Here is a 16,655-nt window from a genome sequence, read left to right on the forward strand (position 1 = left end):
AATAAGGGATATATTTTACTGTACAGTATTGTAATTAACATGCACTGGAATGGAAGGCCACGAAGACAGATATGGAAAAGTTGTTTAATTTTTAATTGTCTGGACTGAGCAAACCCATGGAATGTCATACTTAAAGATTTTTTTCAGGCAAGACTAAACTCTGCAACAAAGCAGGAGTGATAACTTACATGATTAAGTGGTCAGCATATGAAAAAAAGACAAAAAGGTTTTGATGAGCAAAAAATAAGCATCCTTCCTTCTCATTAGTTGGTCTATTTGCAGCGTGGGGTGTCATGCATTCAATTCATGCTCATGCACTGCATCCTCTACGCACACACAAGCATCTGCTTCAAGTGGGAGTTTTGGGAGAGGCTCCGCACCTCCAGCTGGAGACCAAGCTTTTGGACAAGAATACATATACTACCCACTTGTCTATATATGCTTATTGGAAACCTCTGTTCTCCTTCAGCAAGGAAGCACACACTGCTCTGTACTCAGGAGATACTGGCTCCTGTGCAGCTCCTTTCTGGGAAACTGTGCAGTCAGATGCTCTTTTCAGTGAAAATGAACTACAAACTACATTAGGTGAGCAGTAGCCGGTAAAGGAAGCCACATGGCCCATTTGGCATCTGGTTTTGGAACTGTTCCAATTCAGATATACTTAATAGCATAAACCGGAGTAAATCCCATTTTGTTTGAGAGCAATGCAGCCAAGTTCCAAAGGGGAAATGTGGAGAGAAGCGTGAGTAAAAGCAGAGAGGCAGTTGGATAGGTGAGTTCCAGCCAGATTCACTGAAAAGTCACGTAAACCATCCATCTGATGCAGCATGGCTTCTTGAGCCCTCTGTGCTGGCACCCAGGTGTTGTCCCCCAGAGTGAGCCACAGGAGCTGCAACAGGGAACACCCTGAACCAGGAGACATGCTGGAGAACACAGAGAGAGCTCCGGAGAGGTTGCCCCAGCCGTAGAAGGCAGAGGCTGTGCCAGAGGCTGGGAATTATGTATGCACCCTGGCCTTGCACCCACCACAGTCCGAACGGGCGGCTGTTCTCCCACCTCAGGGACCTGTTGCACAGGTGTAGCCCAGTCCCACACGTTGGTTCCAAACACAGCGTAAAATCCACACTACTCCTTAACCATTTTCTGGAAAACAGTTGTATCCTTTTGAAATAGTAATTGACAACTTTATGGGTAGGTTGTGGGTTTTGTGGATATTTATTCTAGCTTACAAATGGCACAATTATACTTTGTAGGCTGGGGGTTTACCATGTGACAGCAGCCAGGTAAATGCAAGAAATGGGCAGGAGTTTCCAAATCATTTGCAAATACAAATACCCAGCATAATGCAAGCTCGTCATTGCCCATACATGCAAATGTAACTTAGTTATGTTAAAACTACACCACTTCATTCTTTTTACAGAAATCACGTAAGAGGTGAAGTGCAACGTTTTCTTGGCTTGGTGGAACCTTATAAAGTGAATATGATATAGTTCAGGGCAATTTGCATTTGGTTATGGACTGACATTTTGGGTTTTCTGCCCCAGTTCTTGTTCCAGAGTGTAATTAGAGAAGTTGTGCTATGCCTTGGGGAACAATTCAAGGCTTGATACTGAAAGAAATATTTGTTGTCCCAGCAGAACAGGTCTAATCACCAGCAGGGTTACCCGGACAGGCGATAGCAGCAGCTGCTCTGGATACCATCGGATCCGCCTTTACAGCGGGACACCTCCAGGTTCCTAGAGCTTAGTGTTTCTCACTGAACCCTCAGAGGTTGAATTCAGGTGCTTTGATAAGCAGTGAGAGGGGCTCACACAGGCAATACCTTTATTATCAGGTTATGCAGCGCAAGCAGCTGGTTCAGAGAACCTGACTATGGACATCTCAGGAGGGATTACTTGGGACCGCTTCCAGTGTGATCCATTGGACTGAGCATCCATTAAGGGTCAGCCCATTTGCTGTGATTCTGGAGCTCACCTTCCACTTCAGTTTCATCTGAAAAGAATTCAGCTTACGTGCTGAGACCATGCAGCAAGGCAAACCACAGCATATTGAGTCAGGATGACCAAGAGATGTTATCCAACCTGTATACCCAGTGACTCTCATGGCCTGTTGCCTCAAATCTGTTCAACACTGCAGGCAGAGCCCTTCTCGCCCCCAGGTGAAGGCTTGGTTTTTGCCTGATGAGTGATTTCACTTTCTAGGTGTCCTGAAATCAATCTTACAGTTGGTAGATTCTCTGGTTTGAAAAATAATGTTGCAAGGCTTGAGAGTTACCAAAGATGGCAGTTCAAGCTCTTAGTAGTATATGGTCTGTGATGTTGTCGTCCAGAAAAAAATAGAAATAGGTTGTTTGGAGGGACAGAATTTCACACAGCAAACTTCCAGAGGTGCTAGATTTGTCACAGATTTAGGTACAGACAGTTAGCGCTGGCTTCCAGACAGAGCCTGTGGGTAACAGAAGGGTTTGTCTCTGCCTTGCTCCCTGGTGCGGGTGCTCCCCACAGGCTGTAAAACCCATCAGCGACATGAAATGGCTTTCAGGAAAGATCTGAAGCAATGGTGCTCTAGGCTGTGAACTCTTGTCTCACTTTCACTTTGTAACAGGATTAAGACATAGCAATAAAGCTATCACTTCTTTTGCATCCATGCTGTTTTTCAAGGATTTCTGCCCTCTGGCTTACTAGGGTGCCCCCTTCATTAGCTCCAAGTTAAGTTGAAGGTTTAATATTTATCTGTTCTTAAAGAGAAAGTACTTACTAGCTGACAGAGCCAAAAAGCAATAGCAATAAAAAACAGCAGAAAAGTCAGTTTCTTCATGATAAACCCTTTGTCCTGACACTAACTTGTGCAATCTAAACACAAATTGAAGGATCCAAGCACTAAGAACGCTGCAGTTTAATCCACATGAGGCTCTGCTCTGCTTTAAGCTAAGGCTGAAACTAGAAAGGGTAAGATAGAATTGGGAAACTCAGATTATCAACAACAATCTTGTAGCTTTGCTTTCTACTATATTCGTGTGGTAAATATACAAGAAAATAGGCTCTGGGTTTGCATTTCCTTCTAGTCTTAAATACTTAATGTCTTAGACATTAAATAATAGCATATGCGGTCTGATCTGCACTTTCGTAAGTCTTCTTTGCTTGCTTAATTGTATTAATGGAAAGAGGAGGATGATCTTGTGGTGAGGACAGTGTACTGGAAGTCAGGTGATCTGGGTTATATTCAGACTTCTGCCACAGGCTTCCTGTGCAGTCTGCTGTAATCAGGTTTGCTAATATATAAAATGAATATAATGACATTTCCCCTCCTTAGCAGGGTGTTTTGACACTTAATTCATTAATGTTTGTAAAGTGCTTTGTGCTCCTTGCTTCTAAATGTGCCCCTTACTGTAATAATGTCTTATGGATGGTATTAAATTTGAGAATAATGTTACTTTACTGCCTGTGCACTTCAGTTGGCTGAAGTGTAGTAAAGACCATTATTTTCATGTATTTTATGAGCTACTGGAATATTTCAGATGACTTACTTGAAATTTAGCTAATATAGTTACAGTTATAAAATATACTTTGTCAGTATTATGCCATGCCTGCTTCTTATTTTTTTCTGTCCTTTCGCTGTGATGAAATATTTAGCAATAAGCAAGACTGCCTTGTTCAGACTAAAGGAAGGAAGAAAGAGTTTGGCATAAATACTGTAGCTGCTTGGCTTCCAGCTCTGCTACAGAGTCTACCCTGGTAAATCACAGGGTAGAGCTCTGTGTCCCAGTGTAAAATGCACAGAAAAATTGAGAAAGAAATTAGGTTAAAAAAACCCTGCCAATATGAAAATGGGGAGTTTTGGTATTTAGCTAAATTATAGCAATACTACAAGACCAAGCAACTGTATAATTTACATAGTGCAGTTAAAACCAAAACAAATAATAGTTAACTGGCATTGCCAAACCTTCAGAGATTTTGTAACTCCCAACAAATTCACTACAAATCACACAGCTAAATTTTTATATTGCACAGGAAAATAAGTCGGGTAAAATTTTCTTAATGTGCAACACTATGTTTGTTAAAGCAAATGGAAGTTACACATAGAAGTGAAAGTAGAAAAAACTGCTGATTTTTAAAAAAAACAAAAGCAAGATTATTATTAGCATTCATTGTGCATATCTGGATTTTTCAGAATGTGATAGTTCACAGAAATTCTGCTCCTGTATGAAATGAAATGCTTATCAGACAATTGTAATACATGAAGCTATCTGTTTTTAATAGCCAGTGATAATTACATCAGGTGAAGAAAGGAATTACAAACTTACCATAAATAGAAGCAATTCATTCAAGGCTGTACAGTGTTTGTCAGGCAGTAACCACGCTGCTGGTACAGTACAAGAAAAAGCATACATGTCCCCTTGCATGCACTGTCCAACATTAGATTAGTAGGCAGAAAGGAAAGCAGCTGACACTTACTATCAATATAAAAGTTCCCAGGAATTCTGAGAGGGCTTCTTTAACCAAGCTGTTCTTCAAGGCAAATCTCTCCTTTAAACTCCTTTTGCTTTTCCGGCTCATTTTGGCTTCCTCTATTGCTCTGGTGCCCTAGTTACAAATATACACAAAATTTGTTCTGTAGTCGTCCCTGCTTCAGCTGAACTTTGACACTTTTACTTATACATTGAAATATGAGATTTCATCTTGTGCAGCCAGTGAAATCATCTGACTGCAGGCATTGACAGAACCAATTCAACATGCCCTAACAATTCATCATGAGTTTTCCATCCTGTGCCTTCTCTGAGTACACGTCTATTTATACTGGTTAGATAATACCAGTAAGTTTACAATTGGAACTTTTTTTTTTTTCCCCCTCTCTTGCAGAATAGATTCATTTTGGATAATCATTACCTTTCCTGCTATGTTACTTTTTTTTTTCTGGTAAACATGAAAAAAATGTTCCTGTCACACTGATCAGAAAGAAAAGCAAAAAGAGGAACCACAAATTAAGGAACCAAAATATCATTGCAAATTTCTCTCTGACCTAGATTGGGATTTAAACCACGCTACTATTGGCTGTCCCAAAACTTGTCAAGGGGAGGTTGTAAAAGAGTGAATGCATGTGAGAATGCTGTGCTGTACCCTGTAAACAAAAGTGCCTATCTTGTCACTCCTGAGGGATTTCAGTGGCTAATGAGGAATTGTACTTCAGTGTAGTATGTTGAATTTGTATATTCACTCATAATACTCTTTTTGGACTAAATGTCTTGATCTCTAGTAACCTGCCCTGTTTGCAAAAGAGCAAAGAGGCAGAATGAATTAGGAACACTTGATGAAATCTGCTACAGTCCAGTGCCTCCTTATAATGTGGTATAGGCAAGTGTGGCACCGAGTGACTGTATGTCTCCGATGCGTGTCACTTAAAAGTGCATAGCTGCTACAATATGAAGCATTATAATGCCATTTTCCATGGTCTTAAGACATAAAGTTGGTGAATATCTCAAAGAATTGGGCCTCCTAGAGAAAAATACTACATTCTTCATCTCTTCAGCATTTTGAATGGTTTTATCAGATGCGATACTGATTTGACTAACATGCCGCCTGGTTGATTTACAAGTATTTTCTGTCGTTTGACTTGACACCAAAACCTTAGCCCTGTTCTAGTAGATTCTTTTGGCATGTGTTGTAGGTGCTCAGTGCCTACCTCCTAAACCTCTTCCACCTTGGTGGTGAATATGCATTTAGGTCTGTCAGTACCGCTGTCTGCAGTGAGTAGGACAGAGCTTTACAGGACTGGCCAAATGCACCGCTTCTGTTACCCCACCAGTGCTCTTCCTTGCCTCAGCCTGGGACCTGGTGCATGTTCCCTGCAGCTGTAGTCACCACCACCACTTTCATCCCCTACCTACCTGGTTTACCCCCTCCTCCCAGTTTTAATCCTTAACCACTTTTCTGTGTCCTTTTACTCACCTTCCTCTACTTGTGCATTCAAACACCAGTCTGCCTTTAGCTGACGGAGGAAAGGCTGGCCTGCAGACAGCCACACAGCTGATGAATTATGAGGTGGCTGCAGCTGGACTGGTGCAGCCTGAGCCAGACTGAGCGCCCGTGCAGCAGTGGGCATGCTCTGCTGCAGGAAAGCTGCAGGGCTGGTCTGTAGTGCAGGGCTGCACTTGCACAAACAGCTGGGAGCTGCCTCTGGGAAGCCCCTGAAAATAGCCCGTGTATGGCAGTTTGAAAACCTCTACCCTACACCACTGCAAAACATTACTGAGGACTTAATTATCACAGCATGTGAAAGTATATGCTTATTATGTCTGTGAGAGGAGTCTTTCAGAATTATGTATACAGTAGAACTGCGGGAGCATGCTTGGGAGGCCATTCATTACAGCAGGAATGAGATAAACCACTTCCTTTCTTCCAGGAAAATGATAAATAAGTATGTTTATAAAAGCAATTTTTAGTTGCTTGTCCATAGCAGGTCTTTTTCTTATGCAGATTCATGTCTCCCTTACAAAGTAGCATGCAGAGACCTCTTAGTTTAGTCTCGTAACAAGCGTGAAGGCATTCACACCAGCTAACAACAGGGCAGTAACTGGTCAGAGACAGAAACCCCTGCTCACTTGCCCAGATCACATTGCTTTCCTTATAACAATTTTCTGTCTTTACAGGGTGACACAACTATGTATATTTTACATTTTCTTTTTTTCAGCTCCTCTTCAATACTTTCTAGAAACCTATGATTTAACTCCATGAATAAGAACTGTGATTCTAAGTGTGACCAAAGGTCCTCCTCAGCTCCATAACCAATTTCAAGCAGATACTCTGAGAAAGTGTAGAAGAACAGAGTACATAGGGGATGATTGCTTCCTTGGTAAATCCTTCCAGCTTTTGAAAATCAGCAGTTTAAAGTCACTGCTGCACTTTGGAATAATTTTCAAATAGAAAAGGGGGCAGCACAGAAAATTTGAATTAAGTTTCTTCTTTTATTCATAAAGAGGTTCTAAAGAGACCCAAAATCTAACAGGTATGCACATAGCATTACAAGAAAGACAAGTAACATGTACAGACAAACCCCATGAAAGCTTTGACCTTAATTACTAACCCATGTGAACCCTGTTCCATGTTACTGCCTTTTAGTCACATGCAATGGACCACCTGGCTGAACAATGGAAAGAAAATCCAGTGATGACTGTTTTCTCCTGGTCTCCCTCACCTGGGCCCTGTTCCCAGAGCCATAATGGTAAGGATACTGGCAGTGCCACCCATAAGTATGGACAGCTGTGTCATCTGGGGGCAGAAAAGGCAGACATCCTTCAAAAATGGAAGTTGTATGTAAGCAAGGAGCGCAGAAAGAATATAAACTCTGTCATATTAAATGTTGAACTGCAACAGAGCTGACCAAAAAGATTCCAAGGTTTTGCCAAGAATGTGGAAGTAATAATATAAACTTTTCCAAATTCCATCACCAGAGGAGTCCTGCAAGAGAGTAAGTAAAGCTATAGAGGATGAAAATATAGAAGTAGCCTTCAAGGTGGCTAACTCCACAGCTAAAAAGCTAAAAGAATTATTTGCCTTGATGAAGAACCAAATGCTAGGTGGGCTGAGCATGAGGAACTGTCCTAAAATGAATTGTCCGTAGGAAAGACTTCAAGAGAAATTGTTAAGTTAAACAGAAACTAGTTGCTGGAGCTGTGCAGTGTTTCCGCCAAAGAACTCGCATGTTCAGTTAGTGAAGTGCTAGTTTTTCACTGAACCCGATCCTAATGCCGGCAAATTAGAACATAGGAAACGTACCACTGATCCACTGGTCTTTCAAGAGTCCTCCAGGGGTGATCATGAGAACTACAAAACTGTCACTGTGACTGCTCTGCCAGGAAAGTCAGATGAACTGGTGTAAAGAATAAAATCAATAGGCACACCAACACAGCTGATACACCGTAGAAGCATCAAATGTATTCTGTTAAGGGAGGTTATGCCTCGCAAATCTATTTGCATTCTTTAAAGACATCAAAAAGCATGTTGATATTATTGTTCATGCTTGAATGTGTGATCAGTGTAACCTTAGACTGCAAGACTAAGCCCTTGGGACCCTTACCCCAAGGCAATCTGGACTGAACTATTTCTTCTCTTCACCTGGATTCAAGCAGAGCCGGAATTCACACAGTGTATATAACCCAACCATTTTTATAGTAATCTTCACTCCTATAGAAATAGGAACGTAGAGAATAATACACATAGCTCCCACAGTTTAAATCCCATGGGTAAGAGTATATACTGTGCTGAATTTTTAACAGCACATTATTCAGAGTATCACATAAATTGTTATTACTGATGTAATAAAACCTAAACCAACACAGCTGGAGAGACCAAGGCTATAAATATACCATATATTTTTTTGTATTGTAATAATATGGGCCAAATTATTTTTAAGTCTAAATCTGCTGATTTTAGTTGAATTAGACAAAGTCTGAATGCGTACATCTACTGTAATTCATGTCCCTGGTCAAATGCCTCTGCCTAATTTATATTTATGTTTTCATACAGAAACTGCTGCGTGGTCCTTGCAGGACGTTCTCTGTTTTATGGGTTGATCCTGCTGCTGGGGAACTCAAAGGAAAAAAATTCAGGTGAGGAAGATCTGAGCCCACTGTAATTCTAAGCTTTTTGCGTACAGAAACCGCCATTTTCTTTAGTCCTTGTTTTTCTGGCCTCTGTCTCTGCTGCAGTCCCTGGTGAAGAAGTGCTCGGGGGGGCACACATCTGTGGTGTGCAGCTGAGGTCTGGGGCGCCCACCTTGGGGGAGGGGCAGGGCACACGAGGTGACCCCTCAAGAATGTCTTTGTTCTTTCTTCCCTGTTTCTGTGATCCCGGTCTCCAGATAAAACATCTCAGTCTAGATCATGAAATAAGATCAAGCCCACGCCACGCAGGTGTGTTTCAGGCCTTTTCCCAGTAAGCTTTAAGGCCTGCTGCAAAGCTCGTGGAGTCTGCCGCTGGTGGTGATGCTGGCTTCAGGGAGAATTAAATTGGACTTTCCCTAAAGCAGGACCCAAAGCTTTTCTTTATTCTTGCTTGGCTGGGTACACCGTTGGGCCTCTGCATGCTGGTGTTACTACACGTATATACCTTACAGAGGGTTATATAGTTGCCAATAATAAATCTTAAGATTCATCGAGCAGATGTGCCTGTGTATAACATAGGCCCTGAGAGTTTCCAAGCCCATTTAACGCCCTGGCATTGTGGGGCACAGATAACATTCCACGCCGAAGGGCTCCGTGACGGGACTGTCAGTGCTGGCCAAGCGTGGAAGTGTCGGGGAAACGCTGTGCAGACGGTTCCATGCTCCGCCGTTATCTGCTGCCCAGGCTGTGCTTCCCGCTGACGGTGCTGGGTGCAGCTCCAGTAGAGGCTTATCTGGGGGCTACAGGACGGGCAGGTCTGACTTTCTGAATGCATCTGGAAAAAGACTCTTTCAGTACAAGAAGAGTTTTGCTTTTAAGGAGTAGATGGATTTAGTACAGAGAAATGCTTTGTTGCAGCCAGTTCCCTGCCCTTTTTTCTGCATGTTGCCTTTTCTCGAACAGTTCACATACACGAGAAATAAATATCAGTGAAGATTACTGACAGCATGTTCTTTTTAAAATAACTCTTTCAAAATCCTTATAAAAAGCCCTCAAAACAGAGCTCAGAATTTTAAATTCAGCTTTGCTATTAAAAACATAAGATACCTTGGCAAATACATCTATGCAGCATGAAGAAGACTTGAAAGTATAATGGGCTTTGCAGTGATCTAAGCCCTATGTTTTCTTGACCCGAATGGGATACGTTGTCAAAACCTTTCATCTTTCTACAGGGCACAGATTCCCTATAGCCCTCTGAGCCTTATTATGGTCACCTGTAAGGTTGTGAAGAGCAGGAGATCTGAGCCTACCTAATTAATAAAAGAGATTTAACATGAAAGCCAAAGATAACGACAGATTTAACTCTGCTGGCACACAAAGGCCAAGCGGCATGTTGGGCAAAGAGATGGAGCTAAACACGACACCCAGTTCATGGTCCTGAAACCTAATTACCATCAGGAAAGTGAGAGTGTTTCCCGCACCTGACTCGCCGACCCACCTGCCTTCAGCTGTCTCCCACCCGACCATGACAGCTGCTGTTCCCGGGGCTTTGTCCCCTCTCCCGCAACAGGAGCGTTTGTTTTCCATCTGTGCTCCAAACACTCATCCCTTGTCCTTTAGCAGGTGAGGTGCCAGTCTGCCTATTTTTCATTCTTTTATTTCCTTTCATTCATAACGATTCAGATTTGAAAGTCTAAATCATCTGCCTTTCCAGAAACATTAGCTTTGCTTCTGGGATTCCTTTTACATATTAAATAATACCAATATAGAAGATAAATTTATCTCGGGCTCCTGTATAAGTATATTGGATTGCCAGGCCCCATTCCTTTGGAACTCCCCAATCAAGACTTTTTAATTGAAAAAAATTGTTCTGAGGTTCATAGCAGACCCTTTATAGGGTGTGCTTAGGAGCAGACCCAGGCAGCAATCTTTTGTTACTTCTATGCGGTATCTATATTCATTAAGGTAATGAAGCTATTAATTGAATATGTAAGTTCAGGTAATTAAATATAAGACTTATTTCTTTAGTTTAAAGGGTAATAATAAAAAATTTAAACTTGCAAACTAGATCACACATTTAGTGATGATAAATGTGATCTGGAAAGTGCAATATTCCAATATGAATTAATTGCATCCATTCATTAGGTGATATACATTAGCAGAGGGTCAATCCATTTGAGGTTTGATGTGTTTTACAAATAATAAATTCAAACAGGTAAATTGAAGAGACATTCAAAATAGAAAGGTGTTTTTTTATGTATTTAAATTCAGAATAGAACCCCTACAGGCAAGCGCCCTTTGCCTATAATGTGGCTGGCAGCGGCACGCCGCCTTTGCAGCCTGCTCCGAGGCACTGCCACGCGCTGCCCTGTGTTCTCCGTGGGAGGAGACGGGGCGATTTTGCTGAGACTGGGCTAAAGCACCCCACGGCTGTGAGGTGCTGTGCGCAGGGTGGTGACCAGCCGAGGAGCAGCTGGAGGGTGTCGGGAAGCCTGCAGACTGCAGCAGTGGCACCCCAGGCTCACTGCCCGGCCAAACCAGCCTCTGCACAACCCTCTGGTGAGGGACACATTGCATTTCGACTGTTGACTGAAACTATAATACTTGTTTTTGAAACGGTTCCAATTATAAAGTCAAACACTGATAGTCTTTCCAAGCATATTCTGCTTTGTCACTGTCACTGAATTATTTGTGGCTTGCTTAAATCCTTACATTTGAGTTGCAATTTAGGACTGAATTTACCATAGCAGCAATTAACAGTTCTACTGCCTATAAAATGGCCAGTATCACAGGTAAGAAAACTGATCCATTTCACTAATTTTTAGTAAAAATTATGTGAAATCATTTCTTCATTAGCTCTTCCTGGATTTTCAGTAATAAAAATGGTTATTCTTGATATCAGCATTTATTTTATTTTTTACATTAAAGATAATGTAGAAATAAGGAAAATAAAAGTAGATGCATTTTGTTTCTTTCAAACTTATATCCAGACTAATTCTTAAACAATTATTAATAAGATTTATAATATTAAGACAATTCACTGGGATACTTGAATAATTTCTGAAATAATATTTTTTAGGGTTATCATTGTATTGTGAGGGTTGCTTTACAGCTAATACTGCTTATGTGTATAACAGTATTTTTACCTTGGATGTATAAAATACCTCTGTCTGGAGCAGGGACTGATACCATCCTGCACACAATTCAAGGGCCATAATTCTTAAGAGATTTCAAACAGTGAGCCTCTTTCAGATCATCAGGCTTAGAGACATTTAGAGAATTGATTCAATTAACCTAGAGGAAAAAAGTGCTATAATGTGTGATTTATGTTTGCAGATAAATTAAAATACAAGTATCTCCTGAAGAGCATTTGCTGCCATCATGGTCAGTAATGAAAATAGCAGGCAATTAAAATAGGACACCTGAGGCTGAAGCTTTTACTGTATCTATCAGAAAATGAAGTTCAGATTCCTAAGTGGAAATCTGAGCTGAAAAATAACTTTGTAAAGTTTCAGTCGGTCCCTATTTTTCTTCCAAAAGTGATTTCTAAAGCACATGGGAAATAGGAAGGGACATTTCCTGAGGCAGGAGGCAAAGGGTACGGAGGAGTAAGCTCTCTCAATCAATACGGAATTTGTGTGAGGAGCCAGGGATATCTTTGCTAAATGGTAGCAGGACTGCTGAGAGAAATACATAAAAAAACCTTACGAGTCAGATTGAAATAATTTTGGGGGCAGGTTTTGAAGTTGATCTTGAAATGAATCACTCGCAGCGTCTGTCAGAATGGTGTGATTCAGCTCCTTCACGTGTGTGACAAGGTGCTGGGAGCCCGGAGCTCACCAAGGAGCACCAGAAACATGCACAGGTCTGAAGTCGCAAGAGCGAAGAGCTCGTGTCCGGGGAGTTGCTGTAGCCACTGTCTGTTTCAGGGTGCACCAGTATATGCTTTGGCACAGCTAAAAGAGGTTTTTGAGATAGAAATTATTTCACCCCGTCCTCTAGTTTCATGACTTCCTTTAGGCAATGGGGACGCAGTAGTATAGAGCAGAAAAATACCAGTGCTCTGACTGAACAACTCAGGAATGCCTTAATTACATCTGCATTGTCTTCAACACCACAGCTCTGTCGTTTGCACCCTCTCCAGCTACCAAAGGTCCTGTTTCCATCAGGTGGTGCTGGTATAAGCAACGTTTATATCCTTGTCTAGAAGTAATACCAGGTGCTGGGGGCGGGTGGAGAAATTCAGCCTTGTAAATGAAACAAAGTTATTTCTTCAAATTATACATTCAGATTGATCTGAATATAAAAATAAAACTCTTCAGGAATTATTTTGATCTTGGCTATATACTAGCCTAAATTCTAACACTGAAGTAAGGAACAGTCACTTGGTTGCTCTTCATTTTTTTGACAGCCATGTCTTCACCAAGTGAGAAGACGGTGGTATCTGTGTCATTACAGCCTGAAACAGAACATGTTTGTTTCCTGATTTGCTGCCTAAGTAGGAGTTTGTGGCACTTAGGGATGTGGTTTAGTGGTGGACTTGGCAGTGTTAGCTTTACGGTTGGACTTGATGATCTTAAAGGTCTTTTCCAACCTAAATGATTCTATGTGAGAGAAAATAAGTAAGTCTGACTTAATTGCCTGTTGATTTAGTACTGCCAATCCACACACACAAAAGCCAACAAAAATCAACCTAGAAACTACAGGACTGCAGTAAGAGTAAGTGGTTTCTCTGCCCTTTGTAGGTGTTTAGGGACCACAGAACTTGGGCTGAACCTCTGGTCTTGTTTCTGTTCTTCCACCTCTTGGCAGTTGTTGGACTCCATTTTTTTCTTTCACAAATTAATTGGTTTACTGCTGTATTCATTGTTTTTACTTAGTTATTGTCCTTATGTCCAAGTCAATAAGGGTAGTAATCCCTTCCATGAAGAAATTGAATTAAATATTAAATGTTCACTTGCAGGATTTGAAGCCATGAGGTTTTGCTATCATAAAGCGGCCAGTGCTGGGCTGGTTCCTTGAAGCAGCTCACCGGGCTGGATCCAGAGCGTGCCCAGCTCACCGGGCTGGATCCTAAAGCGTGCCCAGCTCACCGGGCTGGATCCAGAGCGTGCCCAGCTCACCAGCTGGATCCAGAGCGTGCCCAGCACGGTGTTATGGACCTTGCTCCTAATTCTGTCTGGCAAAGCTACTGGTGTAAGCGACAAGAACCCTCCTGCGGCCCGGCACTAAAGCCTACATCTCTGTCTTCCCAGATGGTGGAAGAGGAGCCTCGGCTGGTCACTGGCCGTTGGGAAGAGCGACAGCACAGGACCGCCACATCCTTCTGGGGAGCCCAGTGAGGCTGGCTGCAGCGCAGGAGCCCGCAGCACGGTAAGTGCGGTGCCGTGTGGTGCCGGTCCCCCCTGGGGAAAGCCGGCCAGGCGTGGTTAGCCCAGGGGTGCTTGGCACCCACTGAGTTCGCAAAGTGAATTGCTTTTACATGTAAAGGGAGTGTGGTTTGTACCAAAAGTGGTTGGTGGAGGTTGCTTAAGCAGCTCCAGATTATGTGGGTTTGAACTGCATCTCCACATGCACCGGAATCCCTTCTCACCCAAATCTCCTCAACTTTATTGACTTGATTTAATAATGAAACTGTTTCCTCCTTCCTGAAACTTCTTTAAATGCAGTCCCTTTTTAAAGGAGCACATCCCCACTCTGATTTATTTTAAAACAGCTTTTAGAAGGTGTCATCCTTGTGATGAAGTGTTAGGTCTAGGTTGCCAGTGTGCCATTAAAAATTGAATTTCTGACGTTTAAAAGTCTCACTCATCCCAAGTGTCACAGTTTGACGGCTCTGCATGTCACATTACAGCAGAGTATTATGGATCCATTTCCTCTGTTGGGGAGAAAGAAAAAAAAAAGATGAAAAATGAAAGAAAGCAAAATCTGCAGTTGTCTTCTTCATTATTGAGCTGGAAATTTACAGAGATAGGCATGTTAACCCTGGAATTACTTACCTGGCGCTCTGGATCTTGCGCTGCCTGCCTGCGCAGGAGCAACCTTTGTCCCGTGCTCCTGTACAAACGCCAGGAGAACACCAGGACAGTCTTTTCAATTGTCCATGAATTTGTAAAATATGGAGCAGGGAATATATATGGAATCAACAGATTTGTAACAAAATCAAAACATGGCCGGGTCCCATTGTTTACTCTTGACTAAGTCAATAACCAGGTCATGTGGTATATTTCTTGTTGCTTTGTTTTGCCGACTTCAGACAGCTGTAGCTTTGGTGTCCTTTCTCTGTTTATCTGTCTGCAATGTGATAACTTCAAAACATGACATAGGAGCCGTTTCAAAACGCTGGGAGTATTTGCATCAGTAAGCAGAACTTCATTGATTTTGCCTAATGAAAAATGGTCTGGGCTTCACGTGCTTGCTGCCTGGAAGAGCAGAGGGCTTTGACCATAAATTTCTGATGCCCAGTCAAGGTGCAAGCTCAAGCTGTTGGTCATTTCATCCAGCCAGCTAGGGCGGATGGCCACCCTGTGCCCACCGCTCGCTGCACATGCGGTGACACAGCGCGCGGGTGAGCCCCCCGTACGGCACCCCCTGCCTGTTGCATCGTGTGGCCTCATGCTAAGCCCCCCCCCCGCCCCCCAAAGGGAAAAAATAATAGTAGCTGAGAACAGGGGAACAGGTGGCTTTTGCTTGAACAAATTATTCTGCCCTTCAGGCCTCTTCCTTTTGCAAAGAACTTTCAAGAGCAGAGGCGGCCGCAGCTGGGCTGGGGGCCATGCCCTGGCAGCGGGCACCGGCTCCTCCTGGCCGGGGAATGCGGGAGCGGGGGCTCGCGGGTGTCGCCGCCGCACGAGACCCGGCCCCGGGGCTTCCGCGCGGGCGGGGCCGGGGGGCGCGTGGGACCGGGGGCGCGGGGCGGCGGAGGGGGCCGGGGCAGCCGCGGCAAAGCCAGTGCCGCCCGAGGGGCACGGCCCGGGGAAGCCCCCGGCCCCGAGGGAAGCCGGGCACGGAGCGCGGGGGGCACGGCCGGGCGGGGGGACCGGGCTGGGGGGCGCTGCCGGGGGGCAGCCGCTGCAGAGCGGCGGCCGGCCGGCAGGGGGCAGCAGGCGGCCGGGGATGGCGCCGCCGGGGCGGCAGGTAGTGCCGGGCGGGGGGGGCGCATCCCTCCGGGGCGGCGCGGGCGCTGCGCTGGCAGCCGGCGCAAAAATAGAGCCGAAGGAGGGCCGGGGGCGGCGGGGCCCGCGGAGCGGACACGGACACGCCGGGCTGGAGGCGGAGGCTTCGCCCCAGCGGGCCCGGGACCCGCCAGGGGCGGCCCGGGACCCGCCGGGGGCTGCCCGCGCCCGCGGGTGCCCCCCGCCCCGGGCCGCGCTGCGAGGCGATGCCGCCGGCGGGCCGCCCCCCCTCCTCGCTGCACCCCCACACACGCGCACCCCTCCGCATCGGCCGGGGCTCCCCTGCCAGGGCTCCCCACGGGGCTCCCCGGGCGGCGGCGGGCCGGGGCTGCCAGGCACGGTGTGCCCGGGCGGGGCATCTCGGGGACGCGGCGCCTCCTAGCCCGGCACGGGGCAGTCGGGGACGGGGGGAGCAGCGCGGCAGCTCCGTTACCCCCGCTCCCCTGCCGGCCGTGCTGCCCCCCCGGGGCGGCGGGGGAATCCCGGCGCCGGGGCCGCGGCTGCGCGGGCGAGCGAGCGGGGCCGCGCCGTGGCCCTGGGTAGGCCGGCCCGGCCCCGGCCCCGGCCCCTGCCCCGCGGCCAATGGGAGCGGCCCCGGCGTGACACCTGCCTATATACAGCGGGCGAGAGCAGCATCTCCAGCGCGGGGCGTTGGAGGGGGGGGGCAGCCCAAAACACAACATCAGGTCAGAGCGGGGGCCTCGGTGGTACTATAAACCCCCCCCTCCCCCCCCTCCCCCCCCTCCCCCCCAAGACTATGACTTCCAGTAAAATTGAGATGCCAGGGGAGGTGAAGGCAGATCCTGCAGCTCTGATGGCATCTCTGCATCTGCTGCCTTCTCCCACTCTCAACCTTGAAATCAAATACACCAAGGTAAGTT

General features: G+C 45.2%; 2 protein-coding genes across 5 annotated transcripts in view; one reads left to right on the forward strand and one right to left on the reverse strand.

The window, feature by feature from the left end:
• Positions 1 to 7,116, reverse strand: part of AQP9 (aquaporin 9) — a 39,808-nt gene extending 32,692 nt beyond the window's left edge. Inside the window, exons 1-2 of one of the 3 annotated variants that reach the window (XM_080396675.1) lie at positions 5,946 to 7,116; positions 4,455 to 4,583 (exon numbers count right to left, since the gene is read on the reverse strand). In XM_080396675.1, coding sequence (XP_080252801.1) covers positions 4,455 to 4,556 — 102 coding nt within the window. In that variant the 5' untranslated portion in view covers positions 4,557 to 4,583; positions 5,946 to 7,116. The other 2 variants (XM_080396676.1, XM_080396677.1) reach the window with 2 other exon arrangements.
• A 50-nt stretch (positions 7,117 to 7,166) lies between these two features.
• Positions 7,167 to 16,655, forward strand: part of ALDH1A2 (aldehyde dehydrogenase 1 family member A2) — a 67,119-nt gene continuing 57,630 nt past the window's right edge. The window contains exons 1-3 of one of the 2 annotated variants that reach the window (XM_080396651.1): positions 7,167 to 7,218; positions 8,523 to 10,222; positions 13,855 to 13,972. In XM_080396651.1, coding sequence (XP_080252777.1) covers positions 10,125 to 10,222; positions 13,855 to 13,972 — 216 coding nt within the window. In that variant the 5' untranslated portion in view covers positions 7,167 to 7,218; positions 8,523 to 10,124. Of the gene's footprint in view, positions 7,219 to 8,522; positions 10,223 to 13,854; positions 13,973 to 16,493; positions 16,649 to 16,655 lie in introns of those variants that run through there. The other variant, XM_080396652.1, reaches the window with a different exon arrangement.

The sequence above is a fragment of the Falco punctatus genome, assembly GCF_963210335.1.
Source record: "Falco punctatus genome assembly, chromosome: 7".
In the NCBI taxonomy this organism is placed as follows: Eukaryota; Metazoa; Chordata; class Aves; order Falconiformes; family Falconidae; genus Falco; species Falco punctatus.